General features: G+C 38.9%; 1 protein-coding gene across 4 annotated transcripts in view; it reads left to right on the top strand.

Moving 5' to 3' along the window:
- Positions 1-3,312, top strand: part of IMPACT (impact RWD domain protein) — a 30,766-nt gene extending 27,454 nt beyond the window's left edge. Inside the window, exon 10 of one of the 4 annotated variants that reach the window (XM_023543919.2) lies at positions 406-3,312. In XM_023543919.2, the coding sequence (XP_023399687.2) occupies positions 406-474 (69 nt within the window). In that variant the 3' untranslated portion in view covers positions 475-3,312. The remainder of the gene's footprint in view (positions 1-405) is intronic. The other 3 variants (XM_023543920.2, XM_003406353.4, XM_023543921.2) reach the window with 3 other exon arrangements.
- Positions 3,313-26,512: the final 23,200 nt, after the last annotated feature.

Genomic DNA, 26,512 nt, shown 5'->3' with positions numbered 1-26,512 from the left:
CTAATATTGTATAATCCTCTGTTAGGGTCCACTGTCTCCCTTTCCCCTTGGATATGCTTTTAGATGCCGCCTTCCTCATTTTGAGTTAATTCTGTTTCATATTTTAAGTCTGTATCTATTTTATTTAAACTTTATTTACTTTGGAAAGCAAACAGTAGATTAATGTTTGTATAATTTAAATATGATTTAATCTGTTAGATAAATGTTTTCCTAGATTACTCTTGATTGTTTTGAAAATATTACAGTAGACTATAAGTGAAAGTGCCCCATAAAACAGAAGGATGATAGATATGGAAGTGGTTATATTCTCACCTTTTATGCATATTTTATATGACTATCTTTAAGAGTCCCTAAGCCAGCATCTTCATGTAAATGGGGAGATAGTGCACTCTTTGTCTTTTTCAGGAGGAATCATCTAAGGCTGCGGGAAAGAGCAAAAAAGTGAAAAAAGACAAGAAGAGGAGCGAGCATTAATACCTGAAACTACAAAAGGCTAATTTGCCAACAATCCATTCAAATTGTAGTCATCAAGGAGTATATTGTGCAGAGAACCCCGCTGACTGTTCAAGTCAGCCAACTCATTGTGGCCACCAACATTATCTTTGCTTCTTTGGCTGTATCATCTGCCAAAAATAGAGAGCTTTAGATATATCCATGTGTGCTTCAGGCTTATTCGGAAGAATTAATTTGAACTTAATCACCACTTCATCTAATTTTAGGAAGGTAACAGTTGCCTGGGGCAGGACCCGAATTAACTGCCCATTTCAGTTACATGACGAGTACCTTTGTTAGGTAGGGAAGGAATTTCTTTAGAGGCATTTAAATAGATGATTTCTTGTCATTGGAATTTTCATTCTGTTCAATGAATATTGCCTTTCACTGCTCTTCATCCCTTATAGGAGCTCACTAAAGATTGATCTTGGAGAGTTTCTACTTGTGATTTTAGTTCATAAGTATGTCACCTTTCATTCTTTAGTGTCCATCATCGAGTAATGAATTAGTGAAAATCCAGTAGTATCCATCTGCAGATATATGCTGAGGTGGTAATTCTCCTAACGTATTTGTTAGCATAAATGTTATGCCTCAATTTCTGTAGCAAATCGGTGATTGTGAAATTTTAAAAAAGTAATATTCTAGTCTCTACTTGCTTTGGCTTAATTCTTGTGAAGTAATAAATATGGAGTGTCAGTAGGCTCCTCCCACCCCAGAAATGTGTTAGTGTAACATTCTGATTTAATAACGTGTAAGTACCTTTCTTGTGCTCTTCATTGAGAAATTGAAACCATCCTAGAAGCTGTGCCATGGTTGATGGGACATTTATGGAACGGGATACAGGGTGGCAGAATAATACTGATATAGAGCAAAGGTATGTTGTACAGTTAAATAAATCTGATGCACACTGCCACTTCCACTTGAGACAGCTTTTGTCAGTTCCATGATTTTGTGGAGAGAAGGAACAAACCTTTTAATTGAAACCACAAAGAAAATCCCTCTTTTTTTCTAATTTGATTAAATCTCTTTTTATAAATATTTTGTTTCTTTCATCTGCAGTTTGTTCAGTTTAGCTCTAGGCATTTCGATAATAAATTTACCTTTGAGATATTATAATAAGTAATTTACTGTTTCCTTTGAGATATGATTGTAAAGAGTTGTTAAAGTATGAATCGATCACACATTTGCCTGAGATTCCCTTTCCCAAAGGAGGGACCAGAAATTAGGAGGCATCTTTGGGATGGCGCTAGAGCATGCAAGGCATCAGAGAAAATGGGTAGACAGATTTTATTTTTTCCCTTTTCTCTGAGATTTTACCTTTAAAAGATTCAACATCCCTACTTAGTATTTTTAATAAAAAATAATATATAACCTTATATCAGCATGGATTCTGAGAATTATATTTGTTATAAGTGTATTTTAATGTTGTCAGTTATCAAGAGTCATCAGAGGATGACCCATAGTACCTCAGGGTCCATGGAGTTAAGTATGTCCTATGTACTAACTGTTGAAGTAATTAAAGAAGTTAAGACTATTAATTAACGTTAACACAGTTTTCCAATTTTGGCATGTGAGACCTGTGAAAGGAGATATAAAACAACAAGAATTTGGTGCTGCAGAAAAAGAAATGTGAGTTAATTTTTCTGCAGTATCAAATTAGAATTTCTTTCATGCCATTTTATCTAATGTTTATTCAGGTCTTTACAGAAAGCACCCTTTATATTCTAATTTCCCCTTATTTTTAGAAAGTCTTAATTCCGTGTGTTTCTACAGAATTATTAACCATATTTTACTGACTAAAAACCTAATCTCCTTTGCCGAAAGTCAGCTAGCTAGTAAGGAGAGATTCAGAGTTCTCCAAGTCTTTAATCCTGAGTTATTTCATACTCTACCATTATGGACACCCTAATGATAGGAGTTTTTTTTTTTTTTTTTCTCTATTTAAAATTTCTCTTGATTAGAGAATTTTCAAATTCTCCAAATAATTTTTTATAGCCAGATCTATGCTGTGGCATATTTTACAGTATATTCTATTAATTGAAAATATTATCCACATGCCAGCATAAGAACAAGTAGCATCTACTTTTTAAATGAGAGTAGGAGTAGCTCCATCAAAAGTGTGCTTTGGAGAGGTATAAGTCATGAAACAGAACCTATATGAAGTGAATTATATCAAAGTAATCTTAGTCAAGAAATAGCATGAAGCAGGTATTGTTTGGAGGACAAGTGAAATTTATTGCGAGAATTGCACAAATCACCTGTAATCTCACTATCCAGAGATAGCCATTGTTAACATTTGGTATGTACATTATTCTATTTTTCTTCTATGCATGATTTTGTATATATGAATATTTTTCTTTCCACAAATAGATGGTATTAAACTGTATATATTGTTCTTTGTTCTGTAAATTTCATATAGAAGTAATATTGTTAACATTTTCTCATATCAATAAATATTCTATGGCATAATTTTTTTATTGTGGTGATTATACAAATACGTATAACATAAAACTTGCCCTTTTAACCATTACTAAGTGTATGTACAGTTCGGTGGCATTAAGTACATGCATAATGTTGTGCAGCCATCACCATTCTCTATTTCCAAAACTTTTTCACTACCCCAAACAGAAGCTCTGTGCCCATGCACACAGCAACTGCCTGTTCCCCTGTCCCTCAGCCCCTGGTAACCTCTCATCTACTTTCTATGTGTATTTGCCTGCTCTGGTTACCTCACGTAAGTGGAATCATACAATATTTGTCCCTTCATGCCTGGCTTATTTCACTTAGCATGTTACCAAGTTTCATCCATGTTGTAGTATATATCTGAATTTCATTCCTTTTTTATGGCTGAATAATATTCCATATTTGTATACACATTTTGTTGATTCATTCCCTGGCATAACTAGTTCCCATCCAATTTGTAAGTGGTTTCCAACTTTTCAGGGTTACAAAACACTGAAAAACTATATTACTGTGTACATATTTTTGTATATAGCTCTGATTACTTCCATAGGAAACATTTCTAGAAATGGAATTTCTTGGTCAAGCTTTTCTACCATCTAATAGCTTTTGATTGGCTTAGCCAAAATCCTCTCCAGAAGAGTTTTACCAGTTACACTTCTGTTAACATTATGTTAGAATATACTTAGAATATCAGTCAGAGATGTGGTAAGCTGTGCAGCCTGGTAGATAAAATCTCACTCTTTTTGTTGTGAAATAATTATAAACTCAGAAGAAGTTGCAGAAATAATGTAGAGGGCCTGTGTGCCCATCACTCAGCTTTCCCTAATGGTAACATCTTAATATACCTATAGTATGGTACATTATCAAAACCAGAAAATGTATTCTGTATACAAGTCTCTAGTCAGATACTTCATTTGCAAATATTTTCACCCAGTCTGCAGCTTGTCTTTTCATTCTCTTAGTGTCTTTTTGCAGAGCAAATGTTCTTAATTTTAATGAAATTTAACTTTTTCTTTTTTTTTTTTTTGATCAATGCTTTTGGTGTCAAATCTAAGAACTCTGCCTAACCTCAGGTAATGATTTTCTCCTGTTGTCTTCTTAAAGCTTTATATTTTATGTTTTTAATTTAGATCTGTTACCAATTTTGAGTTAATTTTTGTGTAAAGTGTGAGGTTTAGGTTCTTTTTTAAAATATGTGGATGTCCAATAATGGAAGTAACTAGTTTTTTAAATTGAACTTTTTATGGATAAATTTTCACATAGTAACCACTCACATAACCAGCAGTTAGATTGAAGAAAAGAACACTATCAGCACCCCATCATCCCCCTTGATTCCTTTCAATCATTACACGCTCTCCAAGTCCCACTCCCCAAGTATATCCTCCCTCCCTCTCGTTTCTGACACCAGAGACTAATCTTGTCTCTTTCAGCTTTATGTAGTGGAATTGCACAGTATCGTACCCTTGTTTTGGCTTCCTTTGTTCAACATTTTGTTTGTGAGATTCATCTGGGTTATAGCAGTAATTCATTCTTAAAAACCAAAAACAAAAAAAAAACCACCAAACCCAGTGCCATCGAGTCAATTCTGACTCATAGTGATCCTGTAGGACAGAGTAGAACTGCCCCATAGAGTTTCCAAGGAGTGCCTGGCGGATTCAAACTGCCGACCCTTTGGTTAGCAGCCATGGCACTTAACCACTATGCCACCAGGGTTTCCAATTCATTCTTATCACTGCATAATTTATTAATTCTCTTTATGGATATTTGGGTTTCTAGTTTGAGGCTATTACAAGTCCTGCTATGAACATTCTTGTACATTCATAGCTTTTGGTGAACATATGTACACATTTCTATAGGGTACATGCATGCAAATGGATTTATGGGGTCTTAGGATATACGTGGAGCCCTGGAGGCGCAGTGGTTAAGAGCTCAGCTACTAACCAAAAGGTTGGCAGTTCGAATTCACCAGCCGCTCCTTGGAAACTCTATGGGGCAGTTCTACTCTGACCTATAGGGTCGCTGTGAGTTGGAATAGACCGGATGACGAAAGCTTTGGTTTTTGGTTTTTTAGGATGTGTGTTTGTGCAGCTTTAGTATATACTGCGCAGAGGTGTCCTGTTTAGCTTTCTAGCGACCGGCTCTGGAGTGGGGGCTGGTTTGTAGTGTGTACCGATTTCTGTGGCATAAATACTCCTACTGTGCCCAATTCTGAGCTACCAGTGCTTTCTTAACTGGCTAAAAAAATTCTTGAAAATTTAACCATCGCTTGTGAAATAATACAAGGTGGCTTCAGAACATCACTCACATTGCCTAACGGTTTTTCCAAGGTAGTTATCATTTTAGCTCCTTTGACGGCACTGGGTGGGTTGGAAATGAATGAAAGTTCTGGGTGCATATCCACAACATTTGGTACTACCTGACTTTTTCATTTTAACCATGCTGTGTGGTACATAGGAGTTTCACTTTGTGGTTTTGATTTTCATTTCTCTGATGACTAATGAAGTTGAACACCTTTCATTACATACTTGAAGTGTGGTCTGCAGGCCATAGTTTGCCAGCCTGATGTAGACCATGAAGAGAGAGAAATTTTTGGTTTATACCTGAAGTGACTAGGTAATTTGAAATGACACATTCTTCCCTCTTCCAGGAGTGGAAATATGGAGATTGTTACCAAGTTTGGTTCACTTACGGTGTAATGATGTTATAGTTTTGTATATCTGAGAACCTGGTTTGTAAACGCCAGTGCCCCATCCTCACCTCACTGGTATCCTGAGTGTGTGAATTTATCAGGGAGCTTTTTTTTCATCTTTTGTTGCCCTCAGTGCCCTAATTTGTAAAAATGTGGATTATGATTCCTCTCTGTCTGGGTTATTATGGGGATTAAATGAAATGCCTTTCACGGTACTGAGTATGTGATAAAAGCATTCCATAAAACCATTATAAATACATATTACTGTCTGTCCCTCACCATTTAGGGGAGAACTGTCCTATAATAGCTTGTATTTGAAATAGACTCTCTCTGAGGATTTTAACAATATCTAGACTTATAAGTTCTTAGGCTCCCCAAGGAGACAATATAGTACAGTGACTAAGAGCTGGGAATGTGGAGTCCAGCTGTTAGGTTTGAATCCTCCCCCTGCTGTTTGCTAGCCTTGCAAGCTTCAGCAAGTTAACCACTTTCTCTGTACTCTGTTCTGTTTTGAAAAGCTTGTAAGGGAATTAGATGACTTGTTTGCAAATGTCGTCTTTGTACTCCTCTTTGCCTTTGTCATGCTTGGTAGACATAGGTGACAACAGGACAGGGCAAATCACAGTCCTGGTTCAGGATTGGGAAGCTAGTGAGGAGGTAAGACTTAGAACATGGTTATAGATCTAAGAAGGCCATGGGCTAACACTAAAAAAAAGACTGGTTAATTAGGGAGAAGGAAGGAAGAACTCTGGAGCTAGCTAAGGAATATAAACCAGGGGTTGGTGAAGTTTTTTTGTAAACAACCAGATATTAAATATTTTAGGCTTTTTGAGCCATACTGGCACAACAGCTCAATAGTGTTGTCATGTGAAAACACCCAATATCTGTGTAGATGAATGAGCCTGACTGTTCATGGCTACTTCAATTTGAACTTCATGTGTCATTAAATATTCTTCTTTTGTTTTCAACTATTTACAAATGTAAAAACCATTTTTAACTGACATTCCAAAAAGTATGGTCTGTGGGCCATAGTTTTTCAACCTCTGGTGTGACCATGAAGTAAGAGATAGCCAAGTCAAAAAGTATAATGTTAAAAATTAGGATTTTGGCTTCTGAGCCTAGGGAAATTTTTTGTTTTGTTTTTTTGGCTTCATGTCCAGGTTTTGAGTTGTAAATGAGAAGAGCTGAATCACAAGTATATGTTTGTAATCAAGGAGCAGTAGACTTTGAGGTCAGAGTTGGATTTGAATTTTGCTTCCATGCCTTAGACATAAAAGCCACCCTGAACAAAGTACATAACTTCTCTGAGCCTTATATTCCTCACCCGTGAAATGGGGCTAATAATTCTTATTCAGGTTTTTTTTTTTTTAATTGTACTTTAGATGAAGGAAAAACTAGTTTCTCATCAAACAGTACATACATTGTTCTATGACATTGGTTAACAACCCCATGACATGTCAGCACTCTCCCTTCTCAACCCTGGGTTCCATGTTACCACCTTTCCTGTTCCCTCCTGCCTTCCAGTCCCTGCCCCAGGGCTGGTGCACCCCTTAGTCTTGTTTTGTTCCATAAGCCTGTTCAGTCTTTGGCTGAAGGGTAAACCTCAGGAGTGACCTCATTACTGAGCTGAAAGGGTGTCCAACGGCCATACTCTCAGGTTTTCTCGTCTCTGTTAGGCCAGCAAGTCTGGTCTTTCTTTTTGAGTTGGAATTTTGTTTTAGATTTTTCTCCAACTCTATCTGGGACCCTCTATTGTGATCCCTGTCAGAGCAGTCAGTGGTGGTAGCTAGGCACCATCTAGTTGTACTAGACTCAGTCTGGTGGAGGCCATGGTAGATGTGGTCCATTAGTCCTTTGGACTAATCTTTCCCTTGTGTCTTTAGTTTTCTTCATTCTTCCTTGCTCTTGAAGGGGTGAGACCAGGGGAGTATCCTAGATGGCTGCTCACAGGCTTTTGTAACCCCAGGTGCTACTCATCAAAGTAAAAAGTAGAACATATTCTTTATAAACTGTGATATGCCAGTTGAACTAGATGTTCCCTGAGACCATGGTCCCCACAGCCTTCATCCCAGCAATTCGGTCCCTTAGGGAGTTTGGATGTGTCTATGGAGCTACCGTGACCTTGCCTTGTACAGGTTGTGCTGGCTTCCCCAGTATTGTGTACCGTCTTACCCTTCACCAAAGTTTCTACTTACCTATTTTCTATTAAGTGTTTTTACATCCCCAGCCCTCCCCTTCCTCATAACCATCAGAAATTTTTTTTTTGTGTGTGTAAACCTTCTCATGAGTTTTTACAGTAGTGGTCCTATACTATATTTTTCATTTTGTGATTGACTTATTTCACTCAGCATAATGTCCTCCAGCTTCATCCATGCTATGAGATGCTTCACAGATTCATTGTTCTATATTGTTGCATATTACTCCATTATGTGTATGTACCACAGTTTATCCACTCATCTGTTGATGGGCATCTAGGTTGTTTCCATCTTTTTGCTATTGTGAACAATGCTGCAATGAACATGGGTGTGCATATGTCTATTTGTGTGACAGCTCTTATTTCTCTAGGATGTATTCTTAGGAGTAAGATTACTAGATCATATGGTATTTCCATTTCTAAGGAAGCGCCATATGGTTTTCCAAAATAGTTGTATCATTTTGCATTCCCACCAGCAGTGCATAAGAGTTCTGATCTCTCCGCAACCTCTCCAGCATTTGTTATTTCCTGTTTTATTGATTTGTGCCAGTAATGCCGGGGTGAGATGGTAACTCATTGTGGTTTTGATTTGCATTTCTCTAATAGCTAGAGATCGTGAGCATTTCCTCATGTGTCTTTTGGCCATTTGAATGTCTTCTTTGGTTAAATGTCTGTTCATTTTCTTTGCCCATTTTTTAATTGCATTATTTGTCTTTTTGTTGTAGAGGTGTTGGATTTTCTTGTACATTTTAGAGTTTAGACCTTTATCTGATTCATAATAGTCAAAATTTTTTTCCCAGCCTGTAGGTTCTTTTTATACTCTTTTGGTGAAGTCTTTTGATGAGCATAAGTGTTTAATTTTTCAAAGATTCCAGTTATCTGGCTTATCCTCTGGAGCTTGTGTGTTGTTGGTTGTGGTTTGTATCCTCTAAATGCCATGTATTAATGGCCTTTAGCGTTGATTCTATTTTTTTCTTCTATGAACTTCATGGTTTTTGGCTTTATGTTTAGGTCTTTGATCATTTTGAGTTAGTTTTTGTATATGGTGTGAGGTATGGGTTCTGTTTCATTTTTTTGCAGATGGACTTTCAGTTTTGCCAGCACCGTTTGTTGAAAAGACTGTCTTTTCCTCGTTTGATGGATTTTGAGCCCTTGTCAAATATCAGGTGACTATAGGTGGAAAAAAAAAAATTTTTTTTTTATAGGTGGATTTACATCCTGGTTCTCAGTTCTGTTTCATTGGTCAAAAAAAAAGGAGGAAAAGGGGAAAAGAAAAGAAAAAAAGAGATAAAAATTTGGAAAAGAAAAGCTCCCAGCGGTCCCACCTGTGTGGCCATGAAGATTGGGGAAGTGACTCCCAGGCTGTGCAGTATAGCCTGGCTAGAGGAGTTATAGATGTCACACAGCACCAGGTATTAAGGAGACAGGGAAAAAAGGTAAGTATAGACAGATGAGAATTGAGAAATGAAGAAAGACAGGAAAGGAAAAAGAGAGAAGAAAAGAAAAAAGAAATGCCCCCAGGGATCCTGCCTACATGGCTGCATAGATTGGGGGAGTGGCCCCTAAGCTTGTGCTGTGCAGCCTGGCTAGAAGGGGCTCCCAAGTACGAAAAGAGAAAGGAAAACAAACTAACAAAACAAGCAAAAAAGAAAAAAAGGCCTCAGGGATCCCACTAGCGGGATTTCGCAGGCAGAGGTAGAGGTTCCCTAGTCGAGCGGGGTTCACAGCCTTTCAAGAAGAAACAGAGGTGGCACATGGAGCCAGGTGTTTGAGAGAAAGGAGAGGGAGGTGGTGGGAGGCACGGAAGAGACCAAAAGAGATGGAAAGAAGAATTACCAGCTAAGGGGACCGGCCAGTGTGGGTGGGGTGAACCCAAGTGCCCTGAGGCCAAAGAAATTGCCTCCTGGCTAAGGGACTGCAGCTGGCGGAAAGCAGAAGAGGCCGAAATGGGAGCGGAAGAAGGGGTGAGGGGTTAGGAAAGCATGTGTTGCTTGTTACCTGGTGCTCTATCTCCTGCTGGGAACTTTGTGAAGCTGCTTTTTCACACACCCTGTCTGCCAATCTGTGATGTGGGTGAGGCAAATCCAAGCAGCACAGACACTGCACTTCCCCAGCCGGTTGAGCCACAGCAGCCAGCGAGGAAGCTCAGAGGTAGAGCAGCAGGGAAGGGATGGGGGGTGGAAAAGCGTGTATCACTGTTTACCAGGTGCTCTGTCTCCTGCTGGGAGCTCTGTGAAGCTGCTTTCCCGTGCTCCCTGACCACTGATCCCCGACAGGAGTCCAAGATGATGAATCTGTGCTGTGTTAGCTGATAAGGACCCTCTGCATGTATCTCTCATCGCTGTCTGTCCTCTCTCAGTTTCTTATTCCATTTGATGTTTGGCTGAATTCTGTCTCTTCATTTGGCACTTCAGGTTCCAGGAACAACATTTGTCTCTGTTTTACGTAGTTTTTTGGGTCTTTGCTGTGGAGGAGCCGCATGGCGCTTTTGTCTATGGCACCATGTTGGATGGAAGTGTCCCTTTTTCAGGTTTTTGGAGGGCTGAATGAAACGAGGTAATGTATGAAATGTTCCTAGATGAAAGCTTGACACACAGTAGATGATGGTTACTATGTTTATCATTGGGTAAGAAGTGAAATTAGATTGGTCTATAATCAATAAGATCATTGTGTGAACGGGTTTCAAAAGCTGAGATAAGAGGTGATGGTGGTCTGAACTAAGGAAGTGGTAGTGGGGATGGATAGAAGTGGGTGAATTTAGCATACATTTAGGAGGTAGAATTGAGAAGACTTGGTGATGGGATGTGAGGGAGAAGTTAAGATTGGCTTTCAGGTACTGGGCCTGGGCAATTGGCGTAACTCTGCTGTCTTATTCACTTACACAATGCCCTTCCCCGTAGTTGCCTGCTGAATCCTGCCAGCCTGTATGCAATGCTTTGGCTCTGGTAGAATCCAGATGCATTAAATTGGACAAAGGAGAAGCCAGACATCAGAGAAAACGGTTTTCTAGGTACGGAATGGATTGTAAGACAGGAGTAGATGAGGGAACATTTAAGAAGCTATTGCAGTAATAGATAATGGTAGCTTGGACAAGGGTAATGGCAATGAAGATGAAATATTTGAATGAATTTGAAAGACGTTTAGGAGGCAAAATTCAAATCCATGCTGATAGTTTCTGTCCACCAAGTGATGGACTGGATAACAGGGTAAGAGAGAGATGTGTCAAGGAGGAACTTCAGGTTTCTGTCTCGCGTAATTGAATGGAAGGTAGTCCTTCACAGAGATAGGGAATATTAGAAGAAGACTGTATTCGGGCAAAAAGATGATGAGTTTAATATTAGACACATTGATTTTTGAGATGTCTTTGATTCATGTAAGTGGAAACAACAAGAAATATAAGCCTAACAATGATGAATCTGGAAAACATCTCACATCATGGATGAATTTGGAGGGCATTATGCTAAGTAAGTCAATTACAAAAGGATAAATATTGTATGAGACCACTTACAAAAACTCAAGAAAAGGTTCACACACAGAAAAAAACAATCTTTGATGGCCGTAAGGGAGGGGAAGAGTGGGGAGAGTTGAGGAACGGAAATCACTAGATAGTAGGTGAGTGTTAACTTTTGTGAGGGGAAGAACACACAATATAGGGAAAGTCAGCACAGCTTGACCAAGGCAAAGCCATAGAAACTTCGTAGACCATCCAAACACCTTGAGGAATTGAGTTACTGGGGCTGAGGGCTGGGAACCATGGTCTTGGGGCATCTATGTTAATCGGCGTAACATAGTTCAAAAAGAAAATGCTCTATACCCTGCTTTGGTGAGTAGTGTCTGGGGTCCTGAAAACTTACAAGTGGCTATCTAAGATATATCTATTGGTCCCATTCCATCTGGAGCAAAGGATAATGAAGAAAACCAAAGACACAAGGAAAATATTAGTCCAAAGGACTACTGGACCACAATGAACCACAGCCTCCACCAGCAACATCCCAGAAGAACTAGATGATGCCTAGCTACCACCACCAACTGCCGTAACAGAGATCACAATAGAGGGCCCAGGACAGAATGGGAGAAAAATGTAGAACAAAACTCAAATTCACACAATAAAGACCAGACTCACTGGTCTGACAGACTGGAGGAACCCCCTAGACTAAGGCCCTTGAACCCCCTGCTAACTCAGAACTGAAGTCACTCCTGAAGTTCACCTTTCAGCCAAAGATTAGACAGGCGTATGAAACAATAACATGTGAGGAATGTGCTTCTTCGTTCAATTGAGTATATGAGACCAAATGGGCAACACTTGCCCCAAAGCAATGATGAGAAGGCAGGAAGTGACAGGAAAAATGGACATGGGGAACCCAGAGTGGAAAGTGGGAGAGTGCTGACACACTGGGGGGATTGCAACCAATGTCACAAAACAATTTGCAAATACATTTTTGAATAAGAAACTATTTTGCACTGTCAACTTTCACCTAAAGCACAATAAAATTAAATTATATATATATATATATATATATAAAATGCATATATATATATATATATGGAAACCCTGGTGGCGTAGTGGTTAAGTGCTATGGCTGCTAACCAAGAGGTCAGCAGTTCAAATCCACCAGGTGCACCTTGGAAACTCTATGGGGCAGTTCTACTCTATCCTATGGGGTCACTATGAGTCGGAATCGACAGCAGTGAGATATATATATATATGCCTACCAGTAAGAGCAAAAAGAGGAATCGGAGATAAAATTCAGAAGTCATAGACATACAAGTGAAATTGAAGCCATTGGCAAATCCATTTTCCAGTACTATTTCATAAATATATACGAAGCCCTGGTGGCGCAGTGGTTAAGAGCTGGGCTGCAAACCAAATGGTCAGCAGTTTGAATTCACCAGACACTCCTTGGAAACTCTATGGGGCAGTTCTGCTCTGTCCTGTAGGGTTGCTATGAGTCAGAACTGACTTGACAGCAACGGGTTTGGTTTTTGTTTTATATATGCTTTATATATATCGATTTTTATTTAAAACAAGGATATTGTTAAGTTGAACAAAATAAAGGAGAATGTGGTGATGGGATAAGGATAGACATAGATATCAATGGAATAGAATTGATAGTCAAGAAAATAAACCTGTAAAATTATTGATTTTGACAAGGGTGCCAAGTCCATTCAATGGGCAGAGAATAACTTTTCCAACAAAATCGTGCTGGGACAATTGTATATCCACATACAAACAAATGATGTTAGACCCCTGCCTCACACCATACATAAAATGGATTAAGGACCTAAATATAGGAACTAAAGCTATAAAGCTCTTGGAAGAAAACGGGGATAAATCTTCATGAACTTGAATTTGACAAAGGTTTCTTGGACATGATGCCAAAGCAAAAGCAATAAAAGAAATAGACAAATTGGACATCATCAAAATAAACTTTCACACCTCAGAGGATACTTCAAGAAAGTGAAAAAAGCTCATAGAATGGGAGAAAATATTTGCAAATTGTATAACTGATAAAGGTCTAGCATCCAGAATATATAAAGAAATTTTATAACCCAGCAACAAAAGACAACCCTATTTAAAAAACAGGCAAAGCATTTGAATAGACATTTCTCCAAAGAAGATACACAGTCAATAAGCATATGAAAAGATGCTCAATGTAAGCAAAAGGGCAATACAAATCGAGACCACAATGAAATACACTTCACACTGACTAGGATGGCTGAATACAAAAAGACAATAACAAATGTTGGTGAGTATGTAGAGAAATTGGAATGTTCATACATTGCTGGTGGGGTTGTACGAATAGTGCAGGTACATGGAAAACTTTGACAGTTCTCAAAAAGTTAAATATACATTTACCATATGATCCAGCAGTTCTGCTCTTAATTATATTCATGAGAGTGGAAAACATGTCTGTGTAAAATCTTGTAAACAAATGTTTGTAGAAGCATTAGTCATAATAGCCAAAAAGTGTAAACACCCAAAAAAATCCATCAACTGGTAATTGATAAACAAAATGTGGTATATCCAAACAATGGAATATTGTTGTTGTTAGGTGCCATCAAGTTGTTTCTAACTCATAGGTACCCTATAGGACAGGGTAGAACTGCCCCACAGGGTTTTCAAGGAGTGGCTGGTGGATTTAAACTGCTAAACTTTTGGTTAGCAGCCAAGCTCTTAAGGACTGCTCCACCAGGGCTCCAACAATGGAATATTATTTAGTCATGAAAAGGAATGAAGTACTGATTCCTGTTACAAAATGGATGAACCTTTAAAACCTATTGTAAGTGAAATGTCAGACCCAAAAGTGATTCCATTTATATGAAATATGTAGAAGCGGCAAATGCATAGAGACAGAAAGTAGATGAGTGGTTATCAGGGGCTGGTATGTGTATACCACATTTTATTGATTTGTTCATCTGTTGATGGACACTTGGGTTTTTTCCACCTTTTGGCTATTGTGAATAGTGCTGCAGTGATCATTGGTGTCAAGTCTCTGTTAGAGTCCTTGTTTTCAAGTCTTGCATATATACCTAGGAATGGAATGGCTGAGTCACTTATAATTCCTTTTTCATTTGTTTCAATAAAAGTGCTAGTGTGTCACCAAATATTAACAATCACAGTCCACTCTGTAAAAGAAATCTATGAAAATTTAATCAGCTAATAAGAGAGATTACAGGATTTAGGTATTTGGGAGGTAGGAAAAAAATTTTTTTTTTTTAGTTATTAATGAATGAGTACTTGTAAATTAAATCTTAATGATATGTGAGAGTCTATGGTGACAGGCAACCTCCAATACCACTCACTGGTCAGCATGTTACAACAATTTTTTTTCAAAATCTTGATGGACATCAAAATCTTGTGTGCAAGATGGTACTTGTCATTTAAAAAAATGTATCTGATTAAGAGAAAATAGACATTACATAGTCAGGTATGACTTAAAATTGTGTTGATTTTATTCTTTTTCCTTTCATAGCATATAAATTATTGCTTATGATTTTTTTCAATGTGAATGAGTTTAACCCATTTGTCACTGTCCTCAATCTTTAGTCTTCTTCACATTTCCTCATTATTCCCTGTTCAAGTAACTGTTGAATTTTTTTTTTTTAATTTATTTTGTTGTTGAGAATATACACAGCAAAATATACACCGATTCGACAGTTTCTACATGTACCATTTAGTGACGTTGATTACATTCTTCAAGTTGTACAATCTTCCCCCCATTAATATAAATTCACTACTCCCTAAGATTCCTATGTAATCTTTCGAGTTGCTGTTGTCGGTTTGATCCCATATAGATAGTTCTTAAAGGAGCATAATGCTCAAGGCAGACATTTTTTACTAGGTAAGTTAAACTGTTGGTTTTAAGGAGACTTCAGGGGATGTTTTGGTTTAAGATTTAAAAAGATTATCTCAGGGCAGTAGTTTCAGGGGTTTATCCAACCTTCATGGCTCCAAGCAGTCTAGAGGCAATTAAAATTTGAAATTCTCTTATGCATTTTCCCCCTTTTGATCAGGATTCTTTCATGGAATTTTTGATAAAGATGTTAAGTAATGATAGCTGGGCACCATCCTGTTCTGGTCTCCTGGCAAAGAAGGCAGTTGTTCATGGAGGCAATTAGCCACAAGTTCCATATCCTCCTCCTATTCCTGACTCTCCTTCTTCCTCTGTTGCTTCAGGCGAATAGAGACCAACTGTTGTGCCTTGGATGGCCATCTGCAAGCTTTTAAGACCCCAAGCGCTACAGAATGAACTATGAGGTAGAAAAGCAGCACTAATCATATTATTAGGCCTATTAACTGGGATGTCCCATGTAACCATGGCCGTAAACATCCAAACCAAGAAACCAAACCCCAAGAGATTTTTGGTTGTGCATAAGGAACCTCAGCAACTACTGTTTTTGTTGTTCTTGTTCTGAGTATATCTATCACACAACTTTTGCCAATTCAACTTTTTACAGGTATACAATTTATTGAAAAAAATTACGATAATTGGCTGTGGAACACTACGCTTAATCAATGCGGTATTTCCATCACCGTTAACCCTCCCATTCCTCCTCCCTCCTGCCCCTGGAAACCACTAATAAACTTTATTCTCTATATATTTGCATTTTCTTGTCTTTTTATATAAGTGAGGTCATACAACATTCCTCCTTTTGTGATCGACTGATTTTATACAGCATAATGTCCTCCATCTCCATCCCTGTTGTAGCATGTATGAAGACTTCATTTTTCCTACTGGCTGATTAGTATCCCATTATATGTGACATTTACTCATTATTAGTTCATGAACAAAAGGCACTAGGATTCTTTTACCTTCTACCACATTTACAATGTCTCTACCAAAAAAGCCAGGATTTATACTTAGCTCTCAAGGCCTTGCTATTAAGAAAACAATGCAGCAGCTATTTTATGTAATTTAAGTCCAACCTCTAAACTCTAGACTCTGGAGAGCATTCCATGTGAAAGGGATAGGAAAGAAAGGCCAATAAATTCATTGCTGACCTTGTAGTGTAAGATACCGTACAAAGTAAAGGAGATGGCTGTCTCCGTTGTAGATAAGATTGTGGAGGGACATTGAGTGGATTGGCTCAGAAGGTAATCAGATTTTTGCTCTATAGATTGTATGGGGTAATATGCACTATTTTTTGGAATTTCCTGGCAAACAGAAAGCAACCCTACGCCCTTGGGGATCCTACCTTGTGGCCTTAGGTTTTGGGGAATTGTCTGATGGACTGCATGATGATAGGCCACCAATAGATAACATTCAGGAAAAAGAATAATCATGCATCAAATTGGACCAGATTTCATGCTCTTTTACCTTGAATGAAGATAGAATTGGTTAGGTGCAGAGCTCAGGATTTTACTCTAGGTACTCTGAATGTATTGAACCTTACAAATGTTTTTTATAACCTTGGTGAAAGGCCTCTTTCTTTTCTATCACACCTGATATATGTCCAATTTTTCTCTACGATATTTTTAAAATTCAAATTCTGTACTTAAAAAACAAATGTATGGAAATAAACCCCATCAGCTATCTATTGCCAGTAATCTTCACAGCTGGGCTAACCGTTCAACACAAGCTTTCACAGAAGTTGTTCTATAACCATGGATTTTAATGTTCAGAAGGTCGTGATTAAGCCCTTTTTATCAAGAATTTTAACCATTGGCTTTCATATGCCAATTAGCAATTTGCTACTATGATAATTTCAAATTTTTGTAATTAATAAAATACAAAAAATTAAAATAGGGCAGAGCCAAGATGGTGGAATAGACAGACGCTTCTGTGAAGCCCTCTTTACAACAAAGACCCGAAAAAACAAGTCAAATGAGTATATTTGTGACAAGCTGGGAGCCCTGAGCATCAAAGGCAAGCTTAGACAATGAACTGAGGGGCAGGGGGAGGAAGAGCTCGTTCAGAAGTGGAGAGGAGTCACTGGACCTGAATCGCAGGGAGCCCTCAGGCGCAATTCCTGGAGCGGCAGCGGTGGCAGGCTGGTCCTAGCATTCAGCTGCAGTTTCCCCAGGGAGAAGCAGCCAGCCACACAGCCCACTCACACCTCCAGAACCTGAGGAGAAGGGCACTCTCGGCAAAAGCTAAGTACTTGCGTATATTATACCCCCACCCCCAAGCTGGCTTCAGCGGCTGAATCCCTGGGCCTGAGATAAACCCTGGTAAGCACCTAGAGCCATCCTCCTGGCCTTGGGGAAGGAAAAAATTTGTGACTGGGGGGAAAAGATAATTCGCTAGCTCCATTAACCAAGGGAGCTCAGAACAGGAGCGGATCCTGTCCAGGCATAAACCGTCTGTGGACCTTCAGCACCTTTCCCTTCTGCATGGACCTGTGTGGGCCTATTTCGGGAGAATAGGCCCTTCTTGGCAAACTCCAACCATTTCAGCTGTGCGGTGGAGAGGTGGGTGTTTGAAGTTTGACATTGCTTTGCCTATTAAACAAGGTCCTCATCCCCTCTCAACAGGGACCTACGGACTGGTAGCTCCACGCAGGCCGCCCAGCACCCACGACGGGTGCAAAGGTAACTGGTACCTCCCAGTCCTTACAACAAAAATTTGGGTGCCCATGGTCCCTCTGCAGAACCCACCCACCAGCACGCTCTAGGGAACAGAGACACATTTTCCTCAGAGACACTTGGGGGTCAGTTCTCAGCCCCCTGCCTTGTTCAGAGTGTGACCCCCTGCTGCAATCAGATACTGGTATATACGCCAATCACCCCTGCTCCTCTAAGACTGTAGGACAGAGCCTGTACCACACACTTGATATCAGCTGCCTGGAAACCTGAGCTGAATCCATACAAAAAAAACTGAATGGACTCCTAGACTGATATACCTGATAACAGCTCTAGCCAGCTGGGGACAGGACACCAGAGCTCCAAAGGCAAAAATAATCAAGCTAGCTCACTCAAGCAACCCATAGGGGTATACCAAAATGAAACAAAGCAAGGAGCTAGGACATGGTAAGCAAGCATAAACTAATACAATAACTTCTAGATGGCTCAGAGACAACAGTCAATATCAAGTCACGTAAAGAAACACACCATGATCACCTCAACAGGCTCTCAAAACAAAGAATCCAGGGGTCTTCTAGATGAAAGTGCATTCCTGGAATTACCAGATGCAGAATACAAAAGTTTAATATACAGAACCCTTCAAGACATCAGGAAGGAAATGAGGCAATATGCAGAACAAGCCAAGAAACACACAGATAAAGCAACTGAAGAAATTAGAAAGATTATTCAGGAACATAATGAAAAGAAAAATCCATAGGCAGACAGCAATCAGAAATTCAGAATATTAACTATAAAATTACAGAATTAGATAATAGAAAGTCAGAGGAGCAGAACTGAGCAAGTAGAAGCTAGAATTTCTGAACTCAAATCACTTGGCACCAATATATTTGAAGAAAAATCAGATAAAAGAACTTTAAAAAATGAAGAAACCTTAAGAATCATGCGGGACTCTATCAAGAGAAATAACCTATGAGTGATTGGAGTACCAGAACAGAGAGGGATAACAAAAAATACAGAGAAAATTGTTGAGGATTTGTTGGCAGAAAACTTCCCTGATATTGTGAAAGATGAGAAGATATCTATCCAAGATGCTCATCGAACTCCACATAAGGTAGATCTTAAAAGAAAGTCACCAAGACATATTATAATCAAACTTGCCAACCATAGATAAAGAGAGAATTATAAGAGCAGTGAGGGATAAATGAAAAGCCACCTACAAAGGAGAGCCAATAAGAATAAATTCGGACTACACGGCAGAAACCATGCAGGCAAGAAGGCAATGGGATGGCATATTTAAAAAATTGAAGGAAAAAAATTGCCTGCCAAGAATCATATATCCATCAAAACTGTCTCTTAAATATGAAGGTGAAATTAAGACATTTCCAGATAAACACAAGTTGAGGGAATTTGTAAAAACCAAACCAAAGGTACAAAAAATACTAAAGGGAGTTCTTTGGTTAGAAAATCAATACCAGGTATCAGCCCAAGACTAGAACACTGGGCAGAGCAACCAGAAGTCAACCCAGACAGGGAAATAAAAAAAAAAGAAAAAACAAAGCAAGATTCCAAAAAAAAAAAGCCCAACACAGGGTAATAGCGATGTTATTATATAAAAGAAGACAACATTAAAATAATAAAGAGGGACTAAGAAATGTGATCATACGCCTTCCATATGGAGAGGAAGATATGGCGATACAAAGAAATAAAAGTTAGTTTTAAATTTAGAAAAATAGGGGTAAATAATTAGGTAACCACCAAGGAGACAAACTATCCTACTCATCAAAATAAAATGCAAGAGAAAAATACAGACTCAGCAGAAACAAAATCAACAACAACAAATATGAGGAAAAGACAATATATATAGAAAATCTACTCAGCACATAAAATCAGTTGGGAAAAAGAAACTGTCAACACACAAAAAAAGACATCTAAATGATAGCACTAAATTCATACCTAGCCAAAATTACTCTGAATGTAAATGGACTAAATGCACCAATAAAGAGACAGAGAGTGCCACAAAGGATTAAAAAACAAGATCCATCTATATGCCGCCTACAAGAGACACACCTTAGACTTAGAGACACAAACTAAAACTTAAAGGATGGAAAAAAATATATCAAGCAAACAACAATCAAAAAAGAGCAGGAGTGACAATATTAATTTCTGACAAAATAGACTTTAAAGTTAAATCCATCAGGAAGGATAAGGAGGGACACTATATAATGATTAAAGGGACAATGCACCAAGAAGATATAACCATATTAAATATTTATGCACCCAATGACAGGGCTGCAAGATACATAAAACAAACTCTATCAGCATTGAAAAGTGAGATAGACAGCTCCACAGTAACAGTAGGAGACTTCAACACACCACTTTCGGTGAAGGACAGAACATCCAGAAAGAAGCTCAATAAAGACATGGAAGATCTAAATGCCACAATCAACCAACTTGACCTCGTAGACATATACAGAACACTCCACTCAACAGCAACCAACTATACTTTCTTTTCTAGTGCACATGGAACATTCTCTAGAATAGACCACATATAGATCATAAAGCAAGCCTTAGCAGAATCCAAAACACTGAAATATTACAAAGCATCTTCTCTGTCCATAAGGCCATAAAAGTGGAAATCAATAACAGGAAAAGCAGGGGAAAAAAATCAAACACTTGGAAACTGAACAATACCCTGCCCAAAAAAGACTGGATTATAGAAGACAATAAGGATTGAATAAGGAAATTCATAGAATCCAATGAGAATGAAAACACTTCCTATCAGAACCTTTGGGACACAGCAAAAGTGGTGCTCAGAGGCCAATTTATGTCAATAAATGCACACATCCAAAAACAAGAAAGGGCCAAAATCAAAGAATTATCCCTACAATTTGAACAAATAGAAAAAGAGCAACAAGAGAAACCCTCAGGCATCAGAAGAAAACAAATAATAAAAATTAGAGCTGAACTAAATGAAATAGAAAACAGAAAAACAATTGAAAGAATTAACAAGACCAAAAGCTGGTTTTCTAAAAAACTCAACGAAATTGATAAACCAGTGGCCAAACTGACAAAGGAAAAACAGGAGAGGAAGCAAATAACCCAAATAAGAAATGAGATGGGCGATATTACAACTGACCCAACTGAAATTAAAAGAATTATATCAGATTACTATGAAAAACTATACTCAAATTTGAAAACCTAGAGGAAATGGATGAATTCCTAGAAACACACTACCTACCTAAACTAACACAAACAGAGGTAGAACAACTAAATAGACCCATAACAAAAGAAGACATTGAAAAGGTAATAAAAAAACTCCCCCCAAAAAAGCCCTGGTCCGGGGGCTTCACTGCAGAGTTCTACCAAACTTTCAGAGAAGAGTTAACACCACTACTACTAAAGATATTTCAGAGCACAGAAAAGGATAGAATACTCCCAAACTCATTCTATGAAGCCGCCATATACCTGATACCAAAACCAGGTAAAGACACCACAAGAAAAGAAAATTATAGACCTATATCCCTCATGAACTTAGATGCAAAAATCCTCAACAAAATTCTAGCCAATAGAATTCAACAACATATCCAAAAAATAATTCACCATGACCAAGTGGGATTCATACTAGGTATGCAGGGATGGTTCAACATTAGAAAAACAATTAATGTAATCCACCACATAAATAAAACAAAAGACAAGAATCACATGATTTTATCAATTGAGGCAGAAAAGGCATTTGACAAAGTTCAACACTCATTCACGATAAAAACTCTCAGCAAAATAGGAATAGAAGGAAAATTCCTCAACATAAAAGGCATTTATACAAAGCCAACAGCCAACATCACCCTAAATGGAGAGAGCCTGTAAACATCCCTACTGAGATCAGGAACCAGACAAGGATGCCCTTTATCACCACTCTTATTCAACTTTGTGCTGGAAGACCTAGCCACGGCAATTAGGCTAGATAAAGAAATAAAGGGCATCCAGATTGGCAAGGAAGAAGTCAAAGTATCTCTATTTGCAGATGACATGACCTTATACACAGAAAACCCTAAGGAATCTTCCAGAAAACTACTGAAACTAATAGAAGAGTTCTGCAGAGTATCAGGATACAAGATAAACATACAAAAATCAGTTGGACTCCGCTACACCAACAAAAAGAACATCGAAGAGGAAATCACCAAATCAATGCCATTTACAGTAGCCCCCAAGAAGATAAAATACTTAGGAATAAATCTTACCAGAGATGTAAAAGACTTATACAAAGAAAACTACAGAACACTTCTGCAAGAAACCAAAAGAGACTTACCTAAGTGGAAGAACATACCTTGCTTGTGGACAGGAATAAAAAAATGTCTATTCTACCAAAAGCGATCTATACATTTTAAACAATTCTGATCCAAATCCCAAGGACATTCTTTAATGAGATGGAGAAACAAATTACTAGTTTCATATGGAAGGGAAAGAGGCCCCGGATAAATAAGGCATTACTGGAAAAGAAGAACAAAGTGGGAGGCCTTACTCTACCTGATTTTAGAACCTATTATACTGCCACAGTAGTCAAAACAGCCTGGTACTGGTACAACAACAGATACATGGACCAATGGAACAGAATTGAGAATCCAGACATAAATCCATCCACATATGAGCAGTTGATATTTGACAAATTTTTTTCCAAAACAGTTAAATGGGGAAAAGACAGTCTTTTTAACAAATGGTGCTGGCATAACTGGGTATCCCTCTGCAAAAAAATGAAACAAGACCCATACCTCACTCCATGCACAAAAATGAACTCAAAATGGATCAAAGACCTAAATATAAAATCTAAAAAGATAAAGATCATGGAAGAAAAAAAAGGGACAATGTTAGGAGCCCTAATACCTGGCATAAAGAGTATATAAAACATTATAAAGAAAGTAAAAGAAAAACTAGATAACTGGGAGCTCCTAAAAATCAAACACTTATGCTCATCCATAGACTTCAGCAAAAGAGTAAAAAGACTACCTACAGACTGGGAAAATTTTTTAGCTATGACATTTCTGATCAGTGTCTGATCTCTGAAATCTACATGATAACTGCAAAAACTCAGCTGCAAAAAGACAAATAACCCAATTAAAAAATGGGCAAAAGATATGAATAGACACTTCACTAAAGAAGACATTCAGGTAGCTAACAGATACGTGAGGAAATGTTCACGATCATTAGCCATTAGAGAAATGCAGATCAAAACTACAATGAGATGCCATCTCACTCCAACAAGGCTGGCATTAATCCAAAAAACACCAAATAATAAATGTTGGAGAGGCTGTGGAGAGTCTGGAACACTTCTACACTGCTGGTGGGAATGAAAAATGGTACAATCACTTTGGAAATCGATTTGGTGCTTCCTTAAAAAGCTAGAAATAGAACTACCATACGACCCAGCAATCCCACTCTTTGGAATATATCCTAGAGAAATAAGAGCCTTTACACAGATGTATGCACACCCATGTCTACTGCAGCACTGTTTACAGTAGCAAAAAAATGGAAGCAACCAACGTGCCCATCAACGGATGAATGGATAAATAAATTATGGTATATTCACACAATGGAGTATTATGCATCTATAAAGAACAGTGAGGAATCTGTGAAACATTTCATAACATGGAGGAAACTGGAAGGCATTATACTGAGTAAAATTAGTCCGTTGCAAAAGGACAAATGGTTTGTAAGACCACTATTATAAGAATTTGAGAAATAGTTTAAACTGAGAAGAAAACATTCTTTTGTGGTCACAAGAGCAGGGAGGGAGGGAGGGTGGGAGAGGGGTACTCACTAATTAGTAGATAAGAACTACTTTAGGTGAAGGGAAAGACAGCACACAATACAGGGGAGGTCAGCACAATTGGACTAAACCAAAAGCAAAGAACTTTCCTGAATAAACGCTTCAGAGGCCAGCATAGCTGGGGTAGGGGTCTGGGGACCATGGTTTCAGGGGACATCTAAGTTAATTGGCATAATAAAATCTATTAAGAAAACATTCTGCATCCCACTTTGAAGAGTGGCGCTGGGCTCTTAAACGCTAGCAAGCAGCCATCTAAGATGCATCAATTGGTCTCAACCCACCTGGAGCAAAGGAGAATGAAGAACACGAAGGACTCAAGGTGATTAGGAGCCCAAGAGACAGAAAGGGCCACGTGAACCGGAGACTACATCATCCTGAGACCAGAAGAACTAGATGGTGCCCGGCTACAACCGATGACTGCCCTGACAGGCAACACAACAGACAAACCCTGAGGGAGCAGGAGAGCAGTGGGATGCAAACCCCAAATTCTTATAAGACCAGACTTAATGGTCTGACTGAGACTAGAAAGACCCCGGCGGTCATGGCCCACAGACCTCCTGTTGGCCCAGGACAGAAACCATTGCTGAAGCCAACTCTTCAGACATGGATTGGACTGGACAATGGGTTGGAGAGGATGCTGGTGAGGAGTGAGCTTCTTGGATCAGGTGGACGCTTGAGACTATGTTGGCATCTCCTGCCTGGAGGGGAGTTGAGATGGTGGAGGGGGTTAGAATCTGGTGAAATGGACACGAAAAGAGAGAGTGGAGGGAGACAATGGGATGTCTCATTAGGGGGAGAGTAATTGGGAGTGTGTAGCAAGGTGTATATGGGTTTTTGTGTGAGAGACTGACTTGATTTGTAAACTTTCACTTAAAGCACAGTAAAAATTATTTAAAAAATTAAAATATGTTCTATTAGTGGATTGTGACCAGTGATCCAGTACTTGCTGGCATTGTTTTTGCCCTTTAACTTAAACTCTTAAATGTGATTATATAGTTAACAGAAATAAAGCTCACTTTGCCTTGACCAGCCACTGTGAAAAGCACATGTAAGGCAACTGAACATTGGTTAAAGATTCATCTTGCTAATGTCAAGCGAGAGTCTTAACCTTACCCGTTAGATGATGGCTCTCTGCCTCCTGGTCTCCAATATGTTGCATCGCCTTCTCCATACAAGGGACTAAGACCATCACCATGTAGAGGCTTTCTAGCAGGTTTACATTTAGGAATGATGAAGAAGTAGAAGGACTGGACTCCCTTTTTTCATAAGACTTATTTGCATCTTCTTTATAACTTTTCCCTTCTTTCATTCTTTTTCACATTTTGATCTTTGGTTTTGTTTTTTCTTCTTCAAGCTTCCCTAGTTTTTCCATATATTTTTAGTTTGCACATTTAAATCTTTAATTTCTAAAGGAGCAGTTGCTGAAGCATTTTTGTTGTTCAGTGACACCAGCTTCTGTAGCAGCCACAGCTCTATCTAGTTGCCCCTGTCTCACGTACTCAACATGGTGAAAATCAAAAACCAAACTGATTGCTGTCAAGTTGATTTGTACTCATGGCAACCGCATGCGTATGGGAGTAGAACTGTGCTCCGCAGGGTTTTCAATGGCTGATTTTCTTAAAAGTAGATCACCAGGCCTTTCTTCTGAGATATTTCTGGTGGGCTCAAACCTGCATGCATTTGGTGAACAGCTGAGTCCTTAACTGTTTGCATCACCCAGAGACTCCCAACCTGGTGAAGAGCTTCTGAAAGGCTACTAGAGAACAACACAGCTGAAAGCGCCAATCCATCCATAGGTGGCCAAAGGCAGCCCACCATGATGTGCAGGAGACAGTGCCCCTCTGGGCCAACAATGCCCCCCAGATCCCTTTCCAGCTTCTTGGGTCCTGTTGTCCTGCTGCTGCCTTTTCGTCTCTTCATTATTCATCTAGTTCTGAAGGATCTCCAAAGGTAATGTTGCCTGGTCACTTTCTCTGGTCAGGTTCCCTCTGTTGGGGTGAGGTAGTGGGAGCCCAACTAGGGATGGACATTCAGTTATTGCCTACCATACTGGTTAATCAGTCTCAATCAGCCCAATACAATTCCCGCCAGACCTTAGGGTCCGGGAACCACTTCTCTCACTCTTAGTAACCTCTGCTAGAATTTCCAGGCTTGCAGTAATCTAATTTTGGGTAGACCACAGGGTTTGCATTCAAACATATATATGACATGATTGTAGACTGGCTGAAAAATTAGTTACTAGGGCTCCCATTGACTGATTCAGCTTGGCCTGGCCTAGCCCCTTTGCCTCTGATCCCACCAATTCTATAAACCATGAGGTCCAGAGATGGCTGGGGCTGTTGAACCTAACAGGGTCAGATGGCTCTGGTTCATGATCCCAAACCCAAACATATTTTCTCTGTCAGACCATAGTTTGCCAACCCCTGGCCTAATCTTTCTTACTGTGGTTTCTTTTGTATTGGCCAAAACTTGAGAGAAAAAGCAGTGTTAATTAAAATGAGACAAGGTTCTCAAACTCTATTTTTCAACCAAAAATCTGCAAAGTATATATTTTTTAACCTACCTGCATGTAGAAAGAAGAACGTCAAGAATTCTCTTGTTTTGAGAGACAAGTCTTACAAGTATTTATGAAGCTTAGAAATACAGAGATGTCAATTACAACACCATTTACTGAAAAACAAGTTACTAAGTGTGATGGCCAGCCTCCAAGATGGCCCCCAATAGTCCCTCTTGGTGTTAATGCCCCTTGTGTAGTTCCCTCTCACATTGAATCAGGGCTGGCCCTGTGTGACCAATAAAATATTGTAGAAGAGATAGTAAGTATCTTTT

This window comes from Loxodonta africana, chromosome 11 (assembly GCF_030014295.1).
Source record: "Loxodonta africana isolate mLoxAfr1 chromosome 11, mLoxAfr1.hap2, whole genome shotgun sequence".
Lineage (NCBI taxonomy): Eukaryota > Metazoa > Chordata > Mammalia > Proboscidea > Elephantidae > Loxodonta > Loxodonta africana.
The sequence above is the reverse complement of the archived record's forward strand: the minus strand, read 5'-3'. Positions and strand labels throughout refer to the sequence as shown.